The following is a 22,500-nucleotide window of genomic DNA, read 5'->3' as shown; positions in this document are numbered from 1 at the left end:
GGAGAAACCAGTAGATATCCAATTTACATAAATTCTACGATACGTTGTATTCGGTATTGGTTGAAGTTAACGAGAATGAATAATCACAGACTGCCACGTAAAGTTTATAGAATGTTCCATGATTTAGATGAAAAAGGCAAAAGAAATTAGGCGTCAAATATTTGATGTAAATTATACCAGTATGATTTTGGATATGTATGGATGAATCAAGGTGTCCAGGACATGAAACAGTTTCTCACTGAATTTAAAGAAAGATTGATTGTCTGCAGGTGGCAGGAATGGAACTCACATAAGGAAGACAGCGACCGGTTTGAAATGTACAGAACATTTTGTACTGCACATGAAGTGAAAATGTATTTGCAAATTAGCTTAGACAAACATTTAAAATTCATAATGGCAAGAATTAGATTAGGTATTTCAGGAATTGCTCAACATTATTAATTATTATCGTTATAGAAAGCATACTGTGGTTGAGTTAAATTGCCTTCTATGCAGAAGTGGTGATGAAGATGGGCTACACTTCATTTTATGTTGTCCTACTTTTAGTAAATTAAGAGAACAGTATATTCCGCGAAAGTATTTAAAGTTACCAAATCATTTTCGGCTAAGTCTGTTGATGGCATCTGATAAAGAAAGCGTTGTAAAGAATTTGTCCATTTACTTACATAAAGCATTTAAGTTACGATCAATTATGATATTATAATTCCTATAATGATTGTTTCACCTTGTGCACTTGCATGTTTGATAATGTTCTATACTGCACCCTTTCATGAGGGGCAATATCCAAAATGAATACATCATCCGAATCTCTCTCTCTCTCTCTCTCACTCTCTGTCTCTCTCTCTGTCTCTCTGACTCTCTGTCTGTCTCTCAACTCTTCGCCCGCCACCATCGCCAACCCCCCCCCCCCCCCCCACACACACACACACACACCTTCACCTCCTAATCTCTCTCCACCCCCCACACCCTACCCTACCCTTCCATACCCTACTCCACACCGCAGAGCCCCACCACCACCCTTCTCCTCTCCCGTCCCACCCCAACCCCAACCCCCCCTGTCACTCACCCAACCTACATCATTACAGGGAAGCGTGAAAACATTCAGTGCTGCCAGTCGCCAGCCAGCTACAAGGACCAGCACAGAGAAAGCCCCAAACCCAATCCACCAACAGCTCTTGCTCGTCGCTCTGTGTGACAAGCTTTTCTCCACCCAGGGGCCCTTGCGTGCTCACGTGATGGGCGGGGGAGGGGGGGGGGGAGGGGGAGTTGGGGGGGGTGGGTGCGGGGGGAGCTACGGGGCGTGCAGACTGTGCCACGTGATTTGCTCTCGCCGGGACCAGACAGAAATGGTGGCGACATCAGTAAGGAGGAGGTTGTGGTGGGGGTCTGGGGGAGGGAGGGGGGGGGGCCAGGGGGGGATATTGGAGGGTGGTGGATAGGGGATGAGGGGTGGTGGGTGGGAAGGTGTCACCATCACGCGAATCTGCCATCAGTGCAGTTTTCCACCACAGACAGGTGTGGAAGGGGGATGGGTTAGGGGTTGGTGGGAGGCTAGGGGGGGGGGGGCAGGGTGGGAGGCAGGGTGTGTGTGTGTGAGGGGAGGGGTGGGGGCGGGCTGGGGGGGGGGGAGCAGAGGTTTCATCCTACAAACCACCACCACCACCACCACCACAAGGTCCGACACAAACTTATCTCCCCTTTTCCTGCAACTTTCTCCCACCTCTCCCTCTCTAGTCCTTTCCCCACCCCCCACCCGCAACCTCCCCCCAGTACCCACAAGAAGTGAAGAAGACTCCCCAGCCCCTACTGAAGGGCCATGAGGGTAGTGAGGTCAGTGAGGTCAATCATGTCCACTGTGTCTGTCACCAGGCCGGCCTGGTCATTGGAAAGGCTGGACCCGGTCCTCTCACCTGCTGTTGTTAACTCACTCAGTACGGCCAGTCCTCTCTTCTCCTCTACACAGACCCCTCGGATGTCCAGTGGGTGTCTCAATCACCCAACCTTTAGCTTCCGTCGTCAGAATTGTGGTATTCTTTGTCAACATTCACCTCTTCAGTATAAGAGCCTTCCGCTTGCAATATTTTGATGGTGGTAATTGGGCTGAAACGCTGTTAACGTCGTCTCTTTCGCCGTTCGTATGGAGAGAGTTAAATCAACCAATCAATCAATCCAAACCTTTCCCCAAACCCAAGTCAGATTCTCATTCACGCCTGGGGTGGAGAAAAGAAAGTAAGTTTCAGTTTCAGTAGCTCAAGGAGGCGTCACTGCGTTCGGACAAAACCATATACGCTACACCACATCTGCCAAGCAGATGCCTGACCAGCAGCGTAACCCAACGCGCTTAGTCAGGCCTTGAGAACACACACACACACACACACACACACACACACACACACACACACACACACACAAAAAAAAAAAAAAAAAACACACACACACAAAAAAAAAAAAAAAAAAAAAAAAAGATTAAAAAAAGAAAGTAAGAGGAGTAGCAATTGGTTGGTCATCAAAGTCTCCGTCCGCGCCACAAGTTTCCAGTTTTAATTATCCTTTCCCTCCTACTGGAGTATGGAGGATTACTGCAAAAGAATCTTTTCATGCCCAGAACAAACATTTCCAAATACACAACAATGTCACATAAAAAGTTGAGAAAACACAAATGTCTTTTAACTCCAAAAGTATTGCTAAGCAACATTTGCAAATCTAATCATCTTACTTACAGCTAAAATGATTTTTTTTTTTTTTTTGCCTCCTCTGAGCATATTACAAAAAAATAAAAACCGATTTTGGAGAAAAATATTTTTTTTAGGAACATATCTATTTCGTAACTGATCGTAATTGGGACATTCCATTATAAAATGAAACTCATCACCAATCACAGACATGTTACAAACCTTACAAAGCCGTAACTCTCGTGGTATGCCTTTGTGTCTCCCTGTTTCTATTTCCAGCTTATGATTACTACTTCGAAATCTGAAGAAGCTGATAACGTAATTATCAGGCATTTGACTTATATATTTTTCTCTACCAAATCCACTTTTGAAATTTCGATAAAATAAACATTTACTACTCACCTCTAGAGCATGTCTCCATAGATTTAGACAAAGCAATGTTGACATTGTTGACAGGAATGAGACATTCCGCATTTGAAGAATTTGGTTTGGTGAGTTGGTGTATACACACATACACGTACATGCATACATGGTGTATGCACACATACACACACATGCATACATGGTGTATACACACATACATGCATACATTCTTCTTCTTCTCAAAAGATAATCGGTCAGTTTCAGTTTCATCGGTCCATTCGAAGAATACCAGAAAAAACGTAATATTGTTAAATACATAATTAGAAAGTCTAAACGGGTTTTCTGTCGTAAACTAATCGAAGACAAAAGCAACACAGCCTTCATATGGAAGGCTATACACCAACTCACCAAACCAAACTCTTCAAATGCGGAATGTCTCATTCCTGTCGATACACTGAACAATCACTCTGCTGACATTGGAAACAAATTAATCGCAAAAGACGACACACACACGTCTTTCGATTTCAGCGTTTTAGAAAACTTCTGTCATAAAACAGATATAAAGACAAAGTTTTGTGTTCCATTAATGTCTATTCATGAAGTGTTATCTCGTTTAGTATCGCTAAAAAAAATAATAATAAAACTTCGTGTGGCTTCGATGGCATTAGTCCAAAAATATCTTTAAATATATATCTGCACCTTATATTGCTGATTCTCTTACTTATCTCTTCAATCTTTGTCTATCCAAAAATCATTTTCCAAAAGAGTTTAAACGTGCAAAAGTCATCCCACTGCATAAAAAGGTGGTGTTAATGATGTCAATAATTACAGACTAATCTCATTTTTGTCTTCTGTCTCTAAAGTTCTCTAAAACCGTATTCAATCTGTCTATTCACGTGGCTTTATTTCTTCCAAAAGGCATGTTCCAAGAGGAGTACCATATGGGTCAATTCTAGGCCCTCTCTTATTTTCCTTGTATATCAATGATCTACCTTTATCAATTAAACATGCAATATGTGATTTATTTGCTGATGATACATCAATACAGTATGCTAGTCACAATGTTGACGAAATTAGTTATCATCTGAATGCCAACATGAAATCTGTCGAAAACTGGTGTGATGCTAATAATATGGTCGCACGTGCACCCTGAAAAGACAGAATGCATGCATGTTAATTTGTCCCCGTCAGTAAAGACAGAACATGAAAGAAACACAACTTAACATAAAATATAAAGACAATATTATTAAACAAGTTACTAAGTATATGCTATTAGGCATTACTATTGATCAAAATCATTGCCTTATAAAACAAGTATCATCTAGTGTATTCCAATTGTCACAGATCAAATATTTTCTTGATAATCATTCTAGACGTGTGTTTTACTCAGGTCTTTTGCAAATGCTTGCTTGTACTCAGTCCACTAGCTGCCAGGCCATGATGACTGAAAAAATGAATGTATGTGTGATCGTGCTAGCAAATGAACAGTAAGTGCGAGTGTGTATGTGTTTGAGTGTGTGGGCGTAAACGTGTACGTATGTCTTTGTTTGCTTGTTTTATAATGTGTGTGTGTGTGTGTGTGTGTGTGTGTGTGTGTGTGTGTGTGTGTGTGTGTGTGTGTGTGTGTGTGTGTGTGTGTGTGATAATGTACTATTCCAGTTATTATACTTATTCGTCTTTCTTATTGTTTTATTTTGTTTCATTTTATTTCTTTATTTCTATGTTCTGTGTCGTTCTTTATTTTTATCTTTTGTGTCGTTAAATGGGCAGAATTGTAAAAAGGCCCTTTACTGCGCCTAATTCTTTACCCATTAAAGATTCAATCATTCAGTCAATCAATCAATCTTCTTCTTACATACATACATACATACATACATGCTTGCTTGCTTGCTACCATCCTTCCTTCCTTGTTTTCTCCCTTCCTTCCTTCCTTCCTTCCTTCCTTCCCAACTAACTCTTACTTATTTACTTAATTACTTACTTACTGAACCAACGGTGCTTCCCGGGTTTCACCCAGTCCATGCCACGTTTATTTGACTGAAAACTGTCCTGGGGTGTTTCCTGACTGCGGGGCATGGGCAAGAAAAGACACAGCCCAGCTCACCCAGGCAGATGTTGCGTGAGGAAAGCCCTGCTTTAACCACTCTGCGGAGAGAAAGGGACACAGAGAAGGAAAGGGAGGGAGGGAGGGAGGGAGAGTGAGGGGATGGGGGATGTGGAGGGTGTGTGAGGGGGGGGGGGGGTATTGGAGGGATGGAGGGGGGGGGAGGTAGGGAGGGATTCGCTCAGAAGGAGGCAAGCATGCAACCCGAATCGCCATTTAATGAGGTGGCGCCCGCCTCGCGGACAAATGAACAGTCAATTAGTTAATGACGAGCCCCGGACAATCAGGTCCCATAACTCTCACTTACCATGATTGCTGCTGGGGCAAGGGGAGGGAACTCTCACGACCCAATGCCGGCTGATTGACACGAAGATGAGCGAGGAGGATTTGGGAGAGAGACAGACAGACAGACAGACAGAGATACAGACAGGGACAGAGACAGACAGACAGACACAGAGAGAGGGAGTTGGAAGTAGTGAGAGAGAGGGGGGAGGAAGAGAGAGAAGGAAGGTGTGTGTGTGTGTGTGTGTGTGTGAGAGAGAGAGAGAGAGAGAGACTGGTTATTGAGACGCAGGCTCTCACAAAGATGATTTTTTCACATGATAAGGCCTTAACCCTTTTATGAACATGGGGCGGGAGGTGGGGGCAAAGAGGGTGTGTGGGGATGCAATAACAGAATTTGGCGTGTGTCGCTGTAGTTGCTAATGTAAACAGTACGGGTGCTTCAATATCCAATTACTACAACGACAAAAATGAATAAATTAATGATAAAATAGAATAAAATAAGATTAACTTGAAATTGAAAGAAACGAAAAACCCTTATAGAATGAATGAATGAATGAATGATGTGGATACTTATATAGCGCCTATCCTCGGTCGGAGACCAAGCTCTAAGCGCTTTACAAACTCGGGGTCATTTGCACAACAGACTGCCTACCTGGGTAGAGCTGACTGACGGCTGCCATTGGGTGCTCATCATTCGTTTCCTGTGTAGAATACGAGTGTATCTCTCATTTGAAAATGGATGCTAGCATGCTATACAAAGATACAAAGCACAACTGCGCATCGTGTCTCCATCATTCGATGGTACCACGAAGAGCCGATATAAACATGGATGATATGCACAACATTTCTGTGAACTAAGAAGACAAAAAGCCGCATGTTTTGGAAACATAATGTATATAGGCAAAGAGGTTTTGTCTGTGAAATTCATTTTCATTACAGTACTGGATGTGTAGGACAAAATCAACCATTCCACGCACCTTGACTGTTCCGTTCACAAACTCAACAATCAGCACTATAACTTTTTTTTCTTTCTTTTTTTTTTTCTTTTTCAAAAACGCCCTGATTGTTTGTTCACAAAGTCAACAATCAGTATAATAACAATCACAATAACAGAATTTTCTTTCCAAACACGTCCCAGCTGTTCGTTCACAAAGTCAATAATCAGTATAAAAACAACCATAACAGGTCTTTTTTTTTTTTTTTTTAAATCACAAACTGAAATTGTTCACTCATACATGATTTTTAAAAAAATTCAAGTCTGCACTACACTTATCTTTTTTTTCTATCCAATGCACACAAAATTATTGTTTGATTAGCAATCAGAGGAGGAGGGGGGGAGGAATTTTGTTTAATGTCCCGTCACACATATCGGTGATTGGAGAAATTTTGTTGAAGTATTTATGAATACATTTGAGTATTATCGGTTAGAAGGGGTGGGAGATGTGAATGAATGGAGGGTTGGGGGAAACTGGGCAAATGAGGATGAAATGAGGGTGAAATTTGAAAAAAAAAAATCTCAATACAGTTACAGGAAATTACTTAAAGGACTTCGTAAAAGAGAAGTCGTTAAACTGACAACCGAAACAACTGATAATGAATGCAAAAAGTCAAAAACATCAACGTTCTCAGTCACTTGTGAAGACACACTTTCGTGTACATAAGGCTTCATCAAGCTACAGTCAAAAATTATATGCTTAATTGTCAGGTTACTAAAGCATATGCACTTGACATTAGAACAATATTTGGTCCGTAATGAATTTGATAATAGTCTGAGAGCAAAACTCAGAATTGGTCTGCGAATCGAACCAAAATCTGAGAGTCAACTGACGAGGTTTTAGACTTGAATTCAAGCACCTATAAAAGTCTCTTTATAGTATATTGCTTATTTCCTTGTATGACAATGGGCAATACACTTTTATACTATCTATATGATTTTTTTGCTCCCCTTTTTGCTGCCGTGTCTGCTTGGTCGTTATAAAGGAATCCAGTATAGGATGGTATCCAACAAAAATCAACATTTGTACCCTTCACAAATAGGGAGTGCAATAAATACCTAATTTCAAACAATAAATCTTCTCTTTGATTATTCTATAAAAAAAAAAAAAGGAGCAAACTTTAAAAAAAAACAGATTGGCAATCAACACACAATAGGATATTACTACCATTGGTATATCAACAAGATGATTTAAAGCCACAAGGATGGCCACCAATTCAGCTGTGAAAATTGAAAGTCCCTTACCTAAATATGATTTTTCTGTTTTTATCAGACGCCTATGGTTAAATACCAAAACCACTCTGAAGTCATTCAATTGTATCTTCAGTTTACAATTATCAGTTATTTAGTGGCTACAGATTTACGTTACTTCACAGAGCAGTAGTTCTCCCCACTCTACTGTACGCCTGCGAAACTTGGACAGTGTACCAACGACATGCCAAGAAGCTGAACCACTTCCACACAACATGCCTCAGGAAGCTACTGAACATCAAGTGGCAAGACAAGACCCCAGACACAGAGGTGCTCGCAAAAGCCACCCTTCCCAGCATCTTCACCATCCTGATGCAGTCCCAGCTTCGCTGGGCTGGACACGTAGCGCGCATGCCAGACCATCGGCTGCCCAAAAGGCTCTTCTATGGCGAGCTGCAACAAGGGAAGAGATCACACGGAGGTCAGAAGAAGCGCTTCAGAGATACTCTGAAAGTCTCTCTGAAAGCGTTTGATATCAACCCTGACTCCTGGGAGGAATCTGCAGTGGACCGTGACAAATGGCGCGCTGCTGTGCACAAAGGCGCCAAGTTGTGCGAGGCCAACAGGACTGCTGCAGCTGTTCAGAAGAGGCAGGCCAGAAAGTCACGGGCAAACAAGCTCCCTGACAATGATATGCCTGTCTTTGTCTGCCCCAACTGTCAGCGAACATTTCGTGCGCAGATTGGACTATTCAGCCATCTGCGCATTCACAGATAGATTCATGAGCATCCTCCCCCCCACCCCACCACCACCCTCCCCCCATCCCCCAGCTGGATGACAACGATGGTCACCATCGATCTCGATGGACACACCACCACTTTGACGTCATGCAGTTACTTTATTGTGTCCTTTCACAAGTTTCAGTACAGTCATGAAGAAAACAGGATGCAGACATACACTGTTTTGACGTCAGTCATTACCTGCACTATTTTGACGTCAATCATTTTTATTACGTCATTTCACTTAATCAAGCAATGGGGAAAACTAGGCCAGAGACCTACGTAACTTTTGTTTTGTACTTCATTCAAAACATCGGGAAACATATAGAATGAATCAGACAACCATAAAGTCTAATATGAAGTCATGCCGTAACACGCACACACACACACACACACTCACACACACACACACACACACACACACACACACACATGCCAAGCCTAGTGAAGACTGTCAAGGATGGCGAAATTTGTTCACGAATGTTTTTCTACTATTCTTGTGTTTATGTTTAATAGTGTCTTATAAACACTGAGGTTTTTGTAACCCCAACAAATGTTCTATTCTATTCTATTCTACACGCACGCACGCTCTCACGCATGCACGTACGTGCACACACACACACACACACACACACACACGCACGCACGCACGCACGCACGTGCACACACACGCACACACGCACACACACACACACACACGCACGCACACACACACACACACACACACACACACACGCGCGCGCGCGCGCGCGCGCGAACATTGCACATGATTCAGCTTCTGCTTCAAGAAACACCCGCAACCTACGTTACTTTGACGTCAGTTGATTACGTCAGCTCACTACAGTCATCAGACAAACTGGCCACAGACTAACACTACTTTGACGTTAGGGCGAAAAGGCCAACGATTGTTTATTTTTTCTGGTTGGAAGATGCTTTCTGTGAAATTTATTTCATGCAGCCTAGACAGTTTTAGTTAAACTTAAGTAATGTTGCAAAGATGAGCAACGTAGTCTGATCTATCCTGAGGTTTACTAGAAAAATACTGTCATCATTTATGTTGTGTTTCATATATAGTTTGTATTCTGTTTCTGATAGTTATGTTATTCTAATTGTTTATGATTAATTTTGTTGTAAAATACTGTTGCCGTTATATAATATCCTCCATGCCCCCAAAAGGGGTGAAAGGATTAAATATTCTTGATTCTTGAATTCATCAGTTCACAAGTCATAAGAAAAGAAGGAAAAAGAACCACTCTTATTTGGCGTCAAGTTGTTGATTACGTCAGTCCAGTGCAGTCCTTGGAAAAGGATAGGTACGCTTCTTTGACATCAATTAGATATTTACGTCATTCCAGTACTGTCATATGGACGTGAGCTAACACTGGTTACAGATCAACGCTATTTTGACGGTAACAATTTGATACTGCGCTTAGGAAGGAAGGGAGGGAAGGAAGGAAGGGAGGGAGGAAGGAGGGAAGGAAGGGAGGAAGGAGGGAGGGAGGGAAAGAAGAAGGGAAGGAAGGAGGGAAGGAAAGAAGGATGGAGGGAAGGAGGGAGGGAGGGAAAGAAGGAAGGAGGGAGGGAAAGAAGAAGGGAAGGGGGGAGGGAAGAAAGGAAGGATGGAGGGAAGGAAGGAAGGAGGGAGGGAAAGAAGAAGGGAAGGAGGGAGGAAAGAAAGGAAGGATGGAGGGAAGGAAGGAGGGAGGGATTGAAGGAAGGGAGGGAGGGAAGGAAGGAGGGAGTGAAGGAAGGGAGGGAGGAAGGAGGGAGGGAAGGAAGGAGGGAAGGAAGGAAGCTGGGAGGGAGGGAAAGAAGAAGGGAAGGAGGGAGTGAAGAAAGGAAGGATGAAGGGAGGAGGGAGGGAAGGAAGGAAGGAAGGAGGGAGGGAAGGAGAGGAAGGAGGGAGGGAGGGAAGGAAGTAGAGAGGAAAGGAAGGAGGGAGGGAGGGAAGAAAGGAAGGAGAGAGGGAAGGAAGGAAGGTAGGAAAGAAAGAAAGGAAAGGAGGATGGAAGGAAGGAAGGAGAGAGGGAAGGAAGGAAGGGAGGAAAGAAAAAAAGAAAGAAAGAAAGGAAAGGAGGATGGAAGGTAGGAAGACAGGAAAGAAAGAAAGGAAAGAAGGAGGATAGAAGGAAGGGGGAGGGAAGGGAGAAAGGAAGGAAGGTAGGAAAGAAAAAAAGAAAGAGAGAAAGAAAGAAAGGAAGGAGGGGGAAAGGAAGGGAGGAATGAAGGAGAGAAATAAAGGACGGAAGGAAGAAAGGGAGGAAGGAAAGAAGGAAGTAGAACAGGAAGACAAACAGAAAAGACAAACAAACCAGTCAGCTTCAGAAGACATCCTCATTCATCTGTTGTTCATAATGGAATTGATATTTGGTGTGAAGCAAGCAGGTAAACAAACAAACAAACAAATAAACAACACTGTCACAAACAAACAAAACACACGGACATTCCCCGAAGGTGACTGTTTTGTTGTTGTTTTTTGTTGGTTTTTTTTTTTGGGGGGGGGGGGGGGGGGGGGGGGGGGGGTGTTTGTTGTTTTTTTTAAATAACTACAACGAATGATATTCCAGCCTTGTGGAGGGGTGAGTGGGAGGGTGGGGGTGACTGACTGAATGTATCTGTATGTGTGTGTGAGCGGGTCAGTTTATCTGGTGCATTGTTTTGTACTGCATTGTATTGTGTTCGGTTGAACTAGGTTGTATTGGGTTTTCGTTTAGTTGATTTATTTCTTGTCTGTATATGGGTTTGTTGTATTGTGTTGCAGTGTCGTTGTGCTCTATTGCGTTGCGTTGCGTTGTATTGTATTGTATTGTATTGTATTGTATTGTATTGTATTGTATTGTATTGAATTACTGTTTATGACAACAGATTTCTCTGTGTGAAATTCGGCCTGCTCTTCCCAGAGAGAACGCCTGGCTCCAGTGACAGCGCCACCTGTTTTCTGTCTGCAGTTACATTTGTTTTCGTATCAAAGCAGTTTTTTGGTTTTTTGGTCTTACAGACATTTGTTAAGGACCACTCTTTTCTTTCATAGGTACCTCGGTATTACATCTCACCCGAATGACTAGCGTCCATACCACCACTCAACGTCTAGTGGAAGGAGAGAACTGCTGGCGGTTTGGGGATTCGAACCCGTGCGCTGAAGTTCCCAGGCGGACGGGTCACCACAAGACCACCACCCTACTGAAGCTTGTTCGTTGGTCCAGTGTTTGAGAAGGAATGATTCTCTCAACTGGTCCAAGGCATTTATTTCATTCATTAAGTTATAGTATTGCGTTTTTATATATATCTCGTATATATATCGAGAGAGAGAGAGAATGAATGAATGAATGAATGAATGAATGAATCTTTATTTTCCAACGGTGAAGATATTAGCACTTTGGCCGACTTGCACATCTGCCGTTGTTCTAAGAGACACACAAACATGTACGCATATAAATGTAGTTATACTGAATACTTAATACATGTATAATGTACTAGTATAACACAGAGTCAAACTGAGAGACACAACATCACTCACATCTGTACGGAACGGAAGCGAGTAACACACACACGCGCACACACACACACACACACACACACACACACTAACACACACACACACACACACACACACACACACACACACACACACACACACACACAAAGAGAGAGAGAGAGAGAGAGAGAGAGAGAGAGAGAGAGAGAGAGAGAACATGATAACTTTATGTAGTAGAAGACGTCATGTAAGGTCAGAAAGACGACGTAAAAAAATAGCATTACGTCACCTGTTATTAGTGTAATCTGTGACCAAACTGCAGGGTGGCAGCGAAAATTCAGATTTTATTTTTTGGTTTAATAAAATAGGTGTTGTTCTTCAACTTTGTTTTATTACACACACACACACACACACACACACACACACACACACACACACACATATATATATATATATATATATATATATATATATATATATATATATATATATATATATATATATATGTATATATAATGTTGCAAAAAGTGATTGTGTTGCATAAACACGTTTAATGTAGCGTGAGTGAGGGATTTAAGGACGGGAGGGAGGCTCGGGGGGCTCGGAGGGTGGGGGGTGGGGGGAGAGAGACAGAAAGAGGTGGGGTGAAGGAAAAGGAAGGGAGAGAGACAGACAAGGAAACAGAGACAGAAAGACACACACACACACACACACACACACACACAGAAATACAGAGTAAGAGAGAGAGCGGGAAAATGAGAGAGAAGGGGTGGAGAGAGGGAGAGAGAGTGGGTGGAGCAGATAAATAAAGAGAGAGAGAGAGAGCGGTAGAGAGAGAGAAAAGGAGAGAAAGAGAGAGTTGGAGAGAGAGAAAAGGAGAGAAAGAGAGAGCGGGAGACAGACAGACAGACAGACAGACAGAGAGCGGGAGAGAGAAAGAGACAGACAGAGAGAATGAATGAATGAATGAAAAGGAGGATAACCACCACCCCCACCCAAATTTTTTTTTTTTTCTCTTCATTTAAAATGAAACGAAAACGAACAAGCACAACATGCGAATAGAATATATTAATGATTGCCGGAAGTGACTGCATACCACAAGCTGATTAATCAAACAATCTAACGAGCAAAAAAACAAAGAAAGAAAAGAGCAGCTTCAAAGTGAATGATACTCATAATGTGATTGACCAAAGGAAAGAAATAAACAGATGAATTTTTAAAAGATACAGATTTTTTTTTTAATCTAAAAAAAAAAAAAAAAAGAATTAAAAGAAAGAAAGAAAGAAGGATTGAAAGAAAGAACGAAGGAAAAAATGAAAAATGGAAAGAAAAGAAAGAAGAAGAAGAAGGAATAAAAAAGCGAAATAAAGAAAACTGAACATGCCCCGGCGTGCTAGAAATAATGAAATTGATTAAAAACATACACCCCCCTCCCCTGTTATTGTTGTTGTTGTTTGTTTGTTTGTTGTTTTTTTAATGGAAAGGGAGAAAGGTTGCTGAAGACATCGTTAGACTGCTCCAAGAATGGAATGATGTTCATAACGTGATTGACTGAAAATAAATGTGAACAGATGAAAAAAATACCGATTTAAAACAAACAAACAAAATGTAGATAATGAAAGAAGGAACAAAAGATTTAAAAAAAAAAAAAAAAAAAAAAAAAAGGTGGGGTTGAGGGAGAGAGAGAGAACGTGCGAACAAAGGAAAGAAAGAGGGAAAGAAAGAAAGAAAGAACAAACAAAGGAAAGATAGAAATAACGAACAAAAGAAGGAAGAAAGAAAGAAAGAAAGAAAGAAAGAAGGAAAGGAAAGAAAGAACGAACAAACAAAGGAAAGAAAGAAAGAAACTGAGAAAGAAAGAACAAAGGAGAGAAAGAGAAATAGAAAGAAAGAAGGAAAGAAAGAACAAACAAAGGAAAGATAGATAGATAGAATGAAAGAACAAAGGAAAGAAAGAAAGAAAGAACAAACAACCAAAGGGAAGAAAGAAAGAAAGAACAAAGGAAAGAAAGACAGATAGAAAGAAAGAACGAACAAACAAAGGAAAGAAAGATAGAAAGAAAGAAAGAAAGAACAAAGGAAAGAAGGAAAAACAGAAGAACGAAAGAAAGAAAGAACAAAGGAAAGAACAAACGAACAAAGGAAATAAAGAAAGAACAAAGAAAGGAAAGAAAAAAGAAAGAACAAACATAGGAAAGATAGAAAGACCAAACAAAGGAAAGAAAGAGAGAACGAACAAAGGAAAGATAGAAAGACCAAACAAAGGAAAGAACGAACGAACAAAGGAAAGAAAGAAAGAACGAACGAACGAACAAAGGAAAGAAAGAAAGAACAAAGGAAGGAAAGAAAGAACAAAGGAAGGAAAGAACGAACGAACAAAGGAAAGAAAGAAGGAAAGAACAAAGGAAGGCAAGAAAGAAAGAACAAACAAAGGAAAGAATGAACGAACAATGGAAAGAAAGAAAGACAGAAAGAAAAAAGAACAAACAAAGGAAAGAAAGATAGAAAAAACGAACAAAGGAAAGAAAGATAGAAAGAACGAACACAAGAAAGAAGGAAAGAAAGAAAGAAACAAACAAACAAATAAAGAACGAACAAACAAAAGAATGAAAGAAAGAACAAACAAAGGAAAGAAAGAACAAAGGAAAGAAAGAAAGAAGGAAAGGAAGGAAGAAAGAAAGAAAGAACAGAAGAAAGAACAAAAGAAAGATAGATAGAAAGAAGGAAAGAAAGAATGAAAGAAAGAAAAATAGAAAGAAAGAAAGATCAAACAAAAGAAAGAAAGAAAGAACAAAGGATAGAAAGAAAGAACAAACAAAGGAAAGAAAGAAAGAACTCCTTTTTTATCGCCCGAAAGAGGAGATTCATAACTCCACATAGTAGCACACACACACACACACACACACACACACGCACGCACGCACGCACGCACACACACACACACACACAACCACCCACCTACACCCCACCCCTCTAACCCCCCCTCCCACACACACACAACCACCCACCTACACTCCACACACACACACACACGCGCACCCCCTTCCCCCCTATTCCCCGCACGCACACACACACACACACACACACACAACCACCCACCTACACCCCCCTCTAACCCCCCGCCACCCCCTCCCCCCCCCCCCACACACACAACACCCACCTACACCCCCTCGCCCCCACACACGCACCCCATTCCCCCTATCCCCCGCGCGCACACACACACACACACACACACACACACACACACACACACGTTGCAAAACACAACAGGCTTGTTTATTGTCATGTGATGGAAAAACAATGTTCTCCAAACTGCATGGAAGACAGTGACTGTTAAACACGTGTTCCTATTCCATTCGGATAAAAGGATATATGGTAATCGGGGGTGACATGCACATATCAAACAGTAAACGAAGAAACATAATGGATAATGATTCCTTCCAATTGATACATATCAACACACATAGAATTATTAAACTAGCTTGCGCTCCATACTGGTTTCTGATTATGGTTCCAACTGATATTTTATACATTGATACACATACAATGTACAGAACGTATCTTGCCTCCATACTGGTTTCGGAAACAGAAATGAAATACTGATAATGGCTCCAGTTCATATTATAATCATTACGCATAGAATGTACTACTAAACGTATCTTGCCTTCATACTGGTTTCGGAAACCTAAAAGAAATAATAACAATAGTTCCAATCAATATATACTAACACACATAGAATATACAAAACTTACCTTGCCTTCATACCTGTTTCGAAAACAGAAACGAAAAGATTTTTAAAAAATAAAAAAAAAGGAAACATCCAAGCGTATGATACAAAATTACACACTTCGCTTAAAGATTCAGTCTACACTTCATAAATTCGTAGAATTCGCACAATCGAACGTTAAGTTAACTCACTCAGTACGGCCAGTCCTCTCTTCTCCTCTACACAGACCCCCTCGGATGTCCAGTGGATGTCTGAATGACCCAGCATTTAGCTTCCGTCGTCGGAATTGTGGTATTCTTTGTCAACATTCACGTCTTCAGTATAAAAGCCTTCGCTTGCAATATTTTGATGATGGTAATTGGGGTGAAACGCTGTTAACGTCGTCTCTTTCGCCGTTCGTATGGAGAGAGTTAATCATACATCATAACTGGTTTTTACGTGCCACGATGACTTCTCATCTTCTTCTTCTCGAGACCTCAGCTGTGCGAAGAGTTCATGGGGAGATAATGGGGTGGAATAGGGTGACTGCTCAACACCCCCCCACCCCCCCCCCCACCCCCGCCCCCTATCTATCCAATGGCATCACTGTACATCTCACCAGAAGGACGTCTTCTGTAAGTTTTTTTTTTTTTAAATATCCTTCCCATGTCTTCAAACCGTTGTTTTCCTGTTACTTCTTTTTTTGCTTCACTACATCGGAAACTACGAGGTTTGTAAATGACATCAGCATCGTCTTTTTTTCTTCTTCTTTTTCATTCCGTATAGTCATCGATTCTTTTATCTTCCTGTTGTGTCTTTGACAATGGGAGGTTGTAGTTTTGTTGGGGTTTTTGTTGTTGTTGTTGTTGTTGTTGTTTTTTGGGGGGGGGGGTGTTTTTTTTTGTTTTTGTTTGTTTTGGGGGTTTTTTGTTTGTTTTTTTGTGGGTTTTTTTTTGTTTGTTTGTTTGTTTGGGGTTTTTTGGTTGTTGTTGTTGTTTTGTTTTTCTTTTTGTGTTTTATTTCGCTCAGTCACCAGTTCCTTTATGTCTGTGTTGTGCTTTAGACCCCGTGGTTGTATGTGATGTCAGCAAACGTCATTTAAAAAAACCTCTGTTCTTTTTTGTTCTTTTTTTTTTATCATCAATTCGTTTATGTTCTTTTCGGGTACTGGACACAAGTGAGGTTGTAGATGAACGTCAGCGTACTTCATTTAGATAGATGTTTTATTCTTGACTACTTTTTGTATTTCATGTCGTTCAGTCGTCAGTTTCTTTATTATATGCTTGTTTGTCACTGTGGTTGGTAGGGGAACGTCCGTCAGCATACGTCATTATTTTAAAAAAAAGGAAAAAAAAAGAAAAAAAGAATTCTCGTTCAGTCATCACTTCCTCCTTCACGTTCCTCTGTTGCCTTGGTCACGGTCAGGTAATAGGTGACGTCAGAGTAGGTCTTGTTCAGCGAGGGCAGCGTGACCTGGTTGCGCTGACCCGTGATGGAGGTCACGACCCACTGACCCCGGGGCCGATAGGTTAGGAAGAGGTCAAAGTCACGGTGGTCCACCACGTCCAGGTACACCAGGTCGTAGCTCCAGGACCCGAATCTGGTGGACAGTGCTTGATCTATTAGTCAGTCAGTCCATCCATCTATCCATTCATAAATCAATCAATCTATCAATCTATCCATCCATCAATCATTAATGAATCCATCCATCCATCCATCTATCAAACCATCCAACCATCCATCCATCCATCCATCCAACCATCCATCCATCAAACTATCCTTCCATCCATCCATCCATCAAACCATCCATCCATCCATCCATCTATCAAACCATCCAACCATCCATCTATCAATCCATCCATCAAACCATCAAACCATCCATCCATACAACCATCCATCCAACCATCCATCCATCAAACCATCCATCCATCCATCTATCAAACCATCCATCCATCCATCTATCAATCCATCCATCCATCCATCAAACCATCCATCCATCCATCAAACCATCCATCCATCCATCCATCCATCAAACCATCCATCCATCAAACCATCCATCCATCCATCTATCAAACCATCCATACATTTATCAAACCATCCATCCGTATGAAATCTTGACTGTTTCTTTCCGCCTTCACTATCTTCCCCGTGAATTTGGACAGGTGAGTGTGATTCTGACCTACATTCCAGGCCCAGACAACGCACAGGCAGCACAACGTGTGGCTGACAGTTACAACGCAGCGCTAAGTAGGTCAGTGGATCAGGCTGTGTTCAAACTTGGAGATTTCAACACGTGTGACTTTCAAACTGTTCTTTATTCAAGTTAGCTAGTTATGTGTTAAATAGTCCAGTTGGTTTGTGTTTTTTTTATTGTACCTCGTTTCAAAAAGTAATCTACAGAAGTAGTGCATACAATTTTTTGTTTTTTGTTTTTGTTTTGTTTTTCGTCCTAATCCCGCTTCGCCCGTCCCGCCTCTCACATACACCCTTCCAATATTATGCTTTTTCTTTCTCCAATCACTGACACTCACCCTCTCCATTTTAAATTTTGTACTCTATCTTTTCCACATTCTGTTCTCTCTCTCTCTCTCTCTCTCTCTCTGTCTGTCTGTCTGTCTGTCTGTCTGTCTCTCTCTCTCTCTCTCTCTCTCTCTCTCTCTTTCTCTCTCTCTCTCTCTCTTCCTTTCTTAGTCCCCTCCCCCTTGCCCCCCACCCCCTTACCCCCAACTCAACCTCCCCCCTTTTTATTTGAATATATAGAAATGTCGATTTCTAATTAATACTAACAATCATCATTATGATAGGAATTATAATAATCCAAATAATAATAATAATATCATTTATTTTCAGTCTAATATCATCATCTTAGATGAACAGACTATAGATAAATAAACGAATGAACAGGACATTTGCCTAACCTTCATCAATATATGTCTTGCCCTACACGTCTTAACAGGACTTTAGATCATTGCGATGGCGAAATTCCTGGCGCTTTTGCTACTCGATGCAGGCCACCTCTTGGCAGGTCTGACCATAATGTTGTACATCTCATTCCAAGTTACATTTAAAAAGTAAAACGTCAAAAACCAATATTGCACAACACAAAAAAGTGGGACAGTGACAGTGTAGAAGCTTTGAAAGGTTGTTTTGAAGCCACTGACTGGCAGTTATTTATTGACAGTTGTTCCAATAGTCTTGAAGCACTTGTGGATCATGTTGTATCGTACATCCAATTTTGTGAAGATTTAGTTATTAAGACAAAGACCACTAAGATTTTTTTTTTCTAATAATAAACCATGGATTACTAAAGAGTTGAAAGGTATTCTTAATGAAAAGAAAATAGCATTTTCAGCTGGTGACACTTTTAAGGTAAATGAACTCAAAAGAAGTTTTAACAGTCAACTTAAGTTAGCAAAACGTGAATATAAAGTGGAACGAAAATTGTTGTGTGGGGATGCTAGGAAGGCCTGGCAGGGGTTAAATACAATGATGGGAAGGAAACAGCGACCCAAAGCTCTGTTGTCTGATGACCCCTTTGGCTTTGCCAATGACATGAACAGGTTTTATGCAAGGTTTGACAGGCATGATTTCCGTGCAGAGTGTGATGAGCTATGTCAGTTACTTGTCTCTTTGTCCTTTTGAACTGGACATAGCTAAGGTGACGAGGTGTTTTTCACGTGTCAACCCAAATAAAGCGCCCGGACCAGGTCGCGTGTTAAAAGTTTGTGCCAACCAACTTGGTCCAGTTTTTACACGTGTTTTTCAGTTTCTTTTAGATAATCATTTCATGCCCCTCTTATGGAAGATGACAACTATTGTTCCATTGCCAAAGTTCTCTGGTGTTGTCCAAATGAAAGATTTCCGCCCAGTGGCTCTCACATCTGTCACTGCCAAATGATTAGAAAGAGTTGTCTGTGGACACTTGTCGAAATGTGTAGCTGATCACATGGATCAATTACAGTTTGCGTACAGGGCCAGACGAGGTGTTGATGATGCAACAATTTCTTTAATTGATCTAATCGCACGTCATTTGGACAAATCTGGAACATCTGTTAGGGTACTTTTTGTGGAACTGCCCGCTGCTTTTAATACTATTCAACATCATATTTTAGTGAGGAAACTTATAGACCTAGATGTAACATCTGACCTTATTTTATGGATACGACAGTTTTTATGCGATCGGCCACAGCGTGTTTGTCTGAATGTCAGTTCTGGCTGGCTCATGTTGTCTGAAATTATTACTGTGAATAATGGAGTTCCGCAGGGCTGTGTTTTATCCCGTTTACTTTTCTCCCTCTACGTTAACGACATCAGGTGCTCAGACCTTTTTCTCAATTTTGTAAAATATGCTGGCGACATGGCTTTAGTAGGTCTTTTAAAAGACGAGTTTTGAATTTCACAGTATTTTTTTTTAGAAATTAGTGTCATAAACTCTTTCTTAAAGGATAACTTTCTCGAACTGAACGTGGAGAAAACAAAGGAACTTATTTTAGGCAGTGAAAGGGACACACACACACACACACAAAATCCAATCATAATAGATTAGAAACAAGTGGAAATAGTGGACAGTTTTAAATATCTAGGGACTATAGTTGATCACAGTCTCACATTCAGTGAACATGTTGATGCCACTGCCAAGAAAGTGCACCAGAGACTCCTTTTACTACGAAAATTAAGAAGTTTTAATGTTAGTCCACACATACTTCAGCTGGTGTACAGAAGTCTGATAGAAAGTGTCATGGCTTTCAGTATTGTGGCCTGGTTTGGCAATCTGTCTGTGAAGTTAAAGACAAAATTAGGGCGAGTTGTAAACCTGGCCAGCAAAATCATAACCAAGCCCCAGCGACAACTGAACACCCTATACCAATCCACTCTTAGCAGAAAAGCACTCCAAATTTTTAATGATTCCACTCATCCACTTAACTCGGTCTTTCAGAAACTCCCTTCTGGTAGACGATGTAAAATCCCTCTTGCAAAGAAGAATGTGCACAAAAAAATCATTTGCCCCCTCTGCTGTTGCTGTGATAAATGATTCGCTCAAATAATGTTTTTATTCCATTGCCTGTGATTTGTTTATTGTTATGATAGCAGTTGTCTTTCTTCCCTATATGTATGCATGCATGCATGCATGTAAAGAAAGAAGTGAGGGGAGGGGGGGAGGGGAGAAGTGGGTGGGCGCGCGCGCGCGTGCGCGTGTGTGAGTGTGTGTGTGTGTGTGTGTGTGTGTGTGTGTGTGTGTGTGTGTGTGTGTGTGTGTGTGCTCAGTGTTATTGTTTTGCCGCAGAGGGGCGTGAAAGGAGTTTTACATGCTTTTAGTCTTGTTGGCGGTGTTGACCCTTCAACTGTGATTTCATGTTCTTAAATGTTATAATTATCTTACAGAATATTTTCCTTTTATATCATTGAAATGTTTCACTTTATCTTAAAATGTAATTTTTGTTTTCTTACCTAAATGGGTTTTTTTGTTTTTTGTTGTTTTTTTTACATGATAGTTCATATGTACGCTGTGATCAAGGAAGGGTGTGCCAGCTGCTCATTCGTTTTTCGGTTTTATCTGTTGATGAGCATTTGTCTTTTTTAAATGTTATAATTATCTTACTGAATATTCTCCTTTTTATAATGACTGAAACGTACACATACGAGCGCGCACACGCTCAACACGCAGGCACACACACGGGTGTGCGCACGCACATAACGATACATGCACGCGCACGGACACACACGTAACACACACACAGTTGTTACACTCTAAATCATAATATAATAGTATCTTACCCGCATGTTTTTTTTTCTTTTTACATAGTAATTGATGTGTGCATGGTGATAGGTGAAGGGTGTGTCAGTTGTTTGTTTTTTTCTCTTTGATTTTTGCTGACGGGCATTTTAATTTAAGGGAGCCTAAAGAGAAATTTCTGTTTTTGGTTGAAGCAGATGATAAAGTATTTTGAATTGAATTGAAAACAAAAAAAATTCGACGGACGCAATAGCCAAGTGGTTAAAGCGTTGGACTGTCAATCTGAGGGTCCCGGGTTCGAATCACGGTGACGGCGCCTGGTGGGTGAAGGGTGGAGATTTTTACGATCTCCCAGGTCAACATATGTGCAGACCTGCTAGTGCCTGAACCCCCTTCGTGTGTATACGCAGGCAGAAGATCAAATACGCACGTTAAAGATCCTGTAATCCATGTCAGCGTTCGGTGGGTTATGGAAACAAGAACATACCCAGCATGCACACCCCCGAAAACGGAGTATGGCTGCTACATGGCGGGGTAAAAACGGTCATACACGTAAAAGCCCACTCGTGTGCATACGAGTGAACGTGGGAATTGCAGCCCACGAACGCAGAAGAAGAAGAAGAATTGAAAATTGAAAACCATCCATCTATCAATCAATCCATCCATCCGCCCATCCATCCAACTATCCATCCACCTATCAAACCATCCATCCATTTATCAAACCATCCATCCACCCATCCAACCAACCAACCACCCACCCATCCATCCATCCATCTATCAAGCCATGATCACCATCGTCACATACCATTATCATCATATCATCATGATCATCACAATTACAATTCCCTCATCATCACTATCGACCTCAGTACTCACTTGAGCATGCAGTAGAAGGAGGTGGTGGTGTTGTGTGGGTTGGGGGCGGGGTCACAGAAGACAGGCAGGCTGACGAAGGGGAAGTAACGCACTGTGCCATTGTAATCCACCAGCACGTGCTTCCCGATGCTTAACACCTTCACACCGGGTGGGGCCCTGCCAAGGTTCCGACGTTTATGTTGTATTACATTATATCATTTTACATTATATTATGTCATATTTCATTTTTATTTGTATTAATTCGTTTATTTATCTTAAGATTTGATGATGAATTTGGTTGTCGTTGTCGTCATTGGCGTTGTCGTCGTCATCATCATCGTC

General features: G+C 41.3%; 1 protein-coding gene across 2 annotated transcripts in view; it reads right to left on the bottom strand.

The window, feature by feature from the left end:
• Positions 1-16,682: 16,682 nt before the first annotated feature.
• LOC143289544 (neuronal acetylcholine receptor subunit alpha-3-like) overlaps positions 16,683-22,500 on the bottom strand; it is a 19,550-nt gene continuing 13,732 nt past the window's right edge. For both annotated transcript variants that reach the window (XM_076598549.1, XM_076598550.1), the window contains exons 5-6: positions 22,180-22,335; positions 16,683-17,169 (exon numbers count right to left, since the gene is read on the bottom strand). In XM_076598549.1, the coding sequence (XP_076454664.1) occupies positions 16,944-17,169; positions 22,180-22,335 (382 nt within the window). In that variant the 3' untranslated portion in view covers positions 16,683-16,943. The remainder of the gene's footprint in view (positions 17,170-22,179; positions 22,336-22,500) is intronic.

Source organism: Babylonia areolata, chromosome 14 (assembly GCF_041734735.1).
Source record: "Babylonia areolata isolate BAREFJ2019XMU chromosome 14, ASM4173473v1, whole genome shotgun sequence".
NCBI classification, from domain to species: domain Eukaryota; kingdom Metazoa; phylum Mollusca; class Gastropoda; order Neogastropoda; family Buccinidae; genus Babylonia; species Babylonia areolata.
The sequence above is the reverse complement of the archived record's forward strand: the minus strand, read 5'-3'. Positions and strand labels throughout refer to the sequence as shown.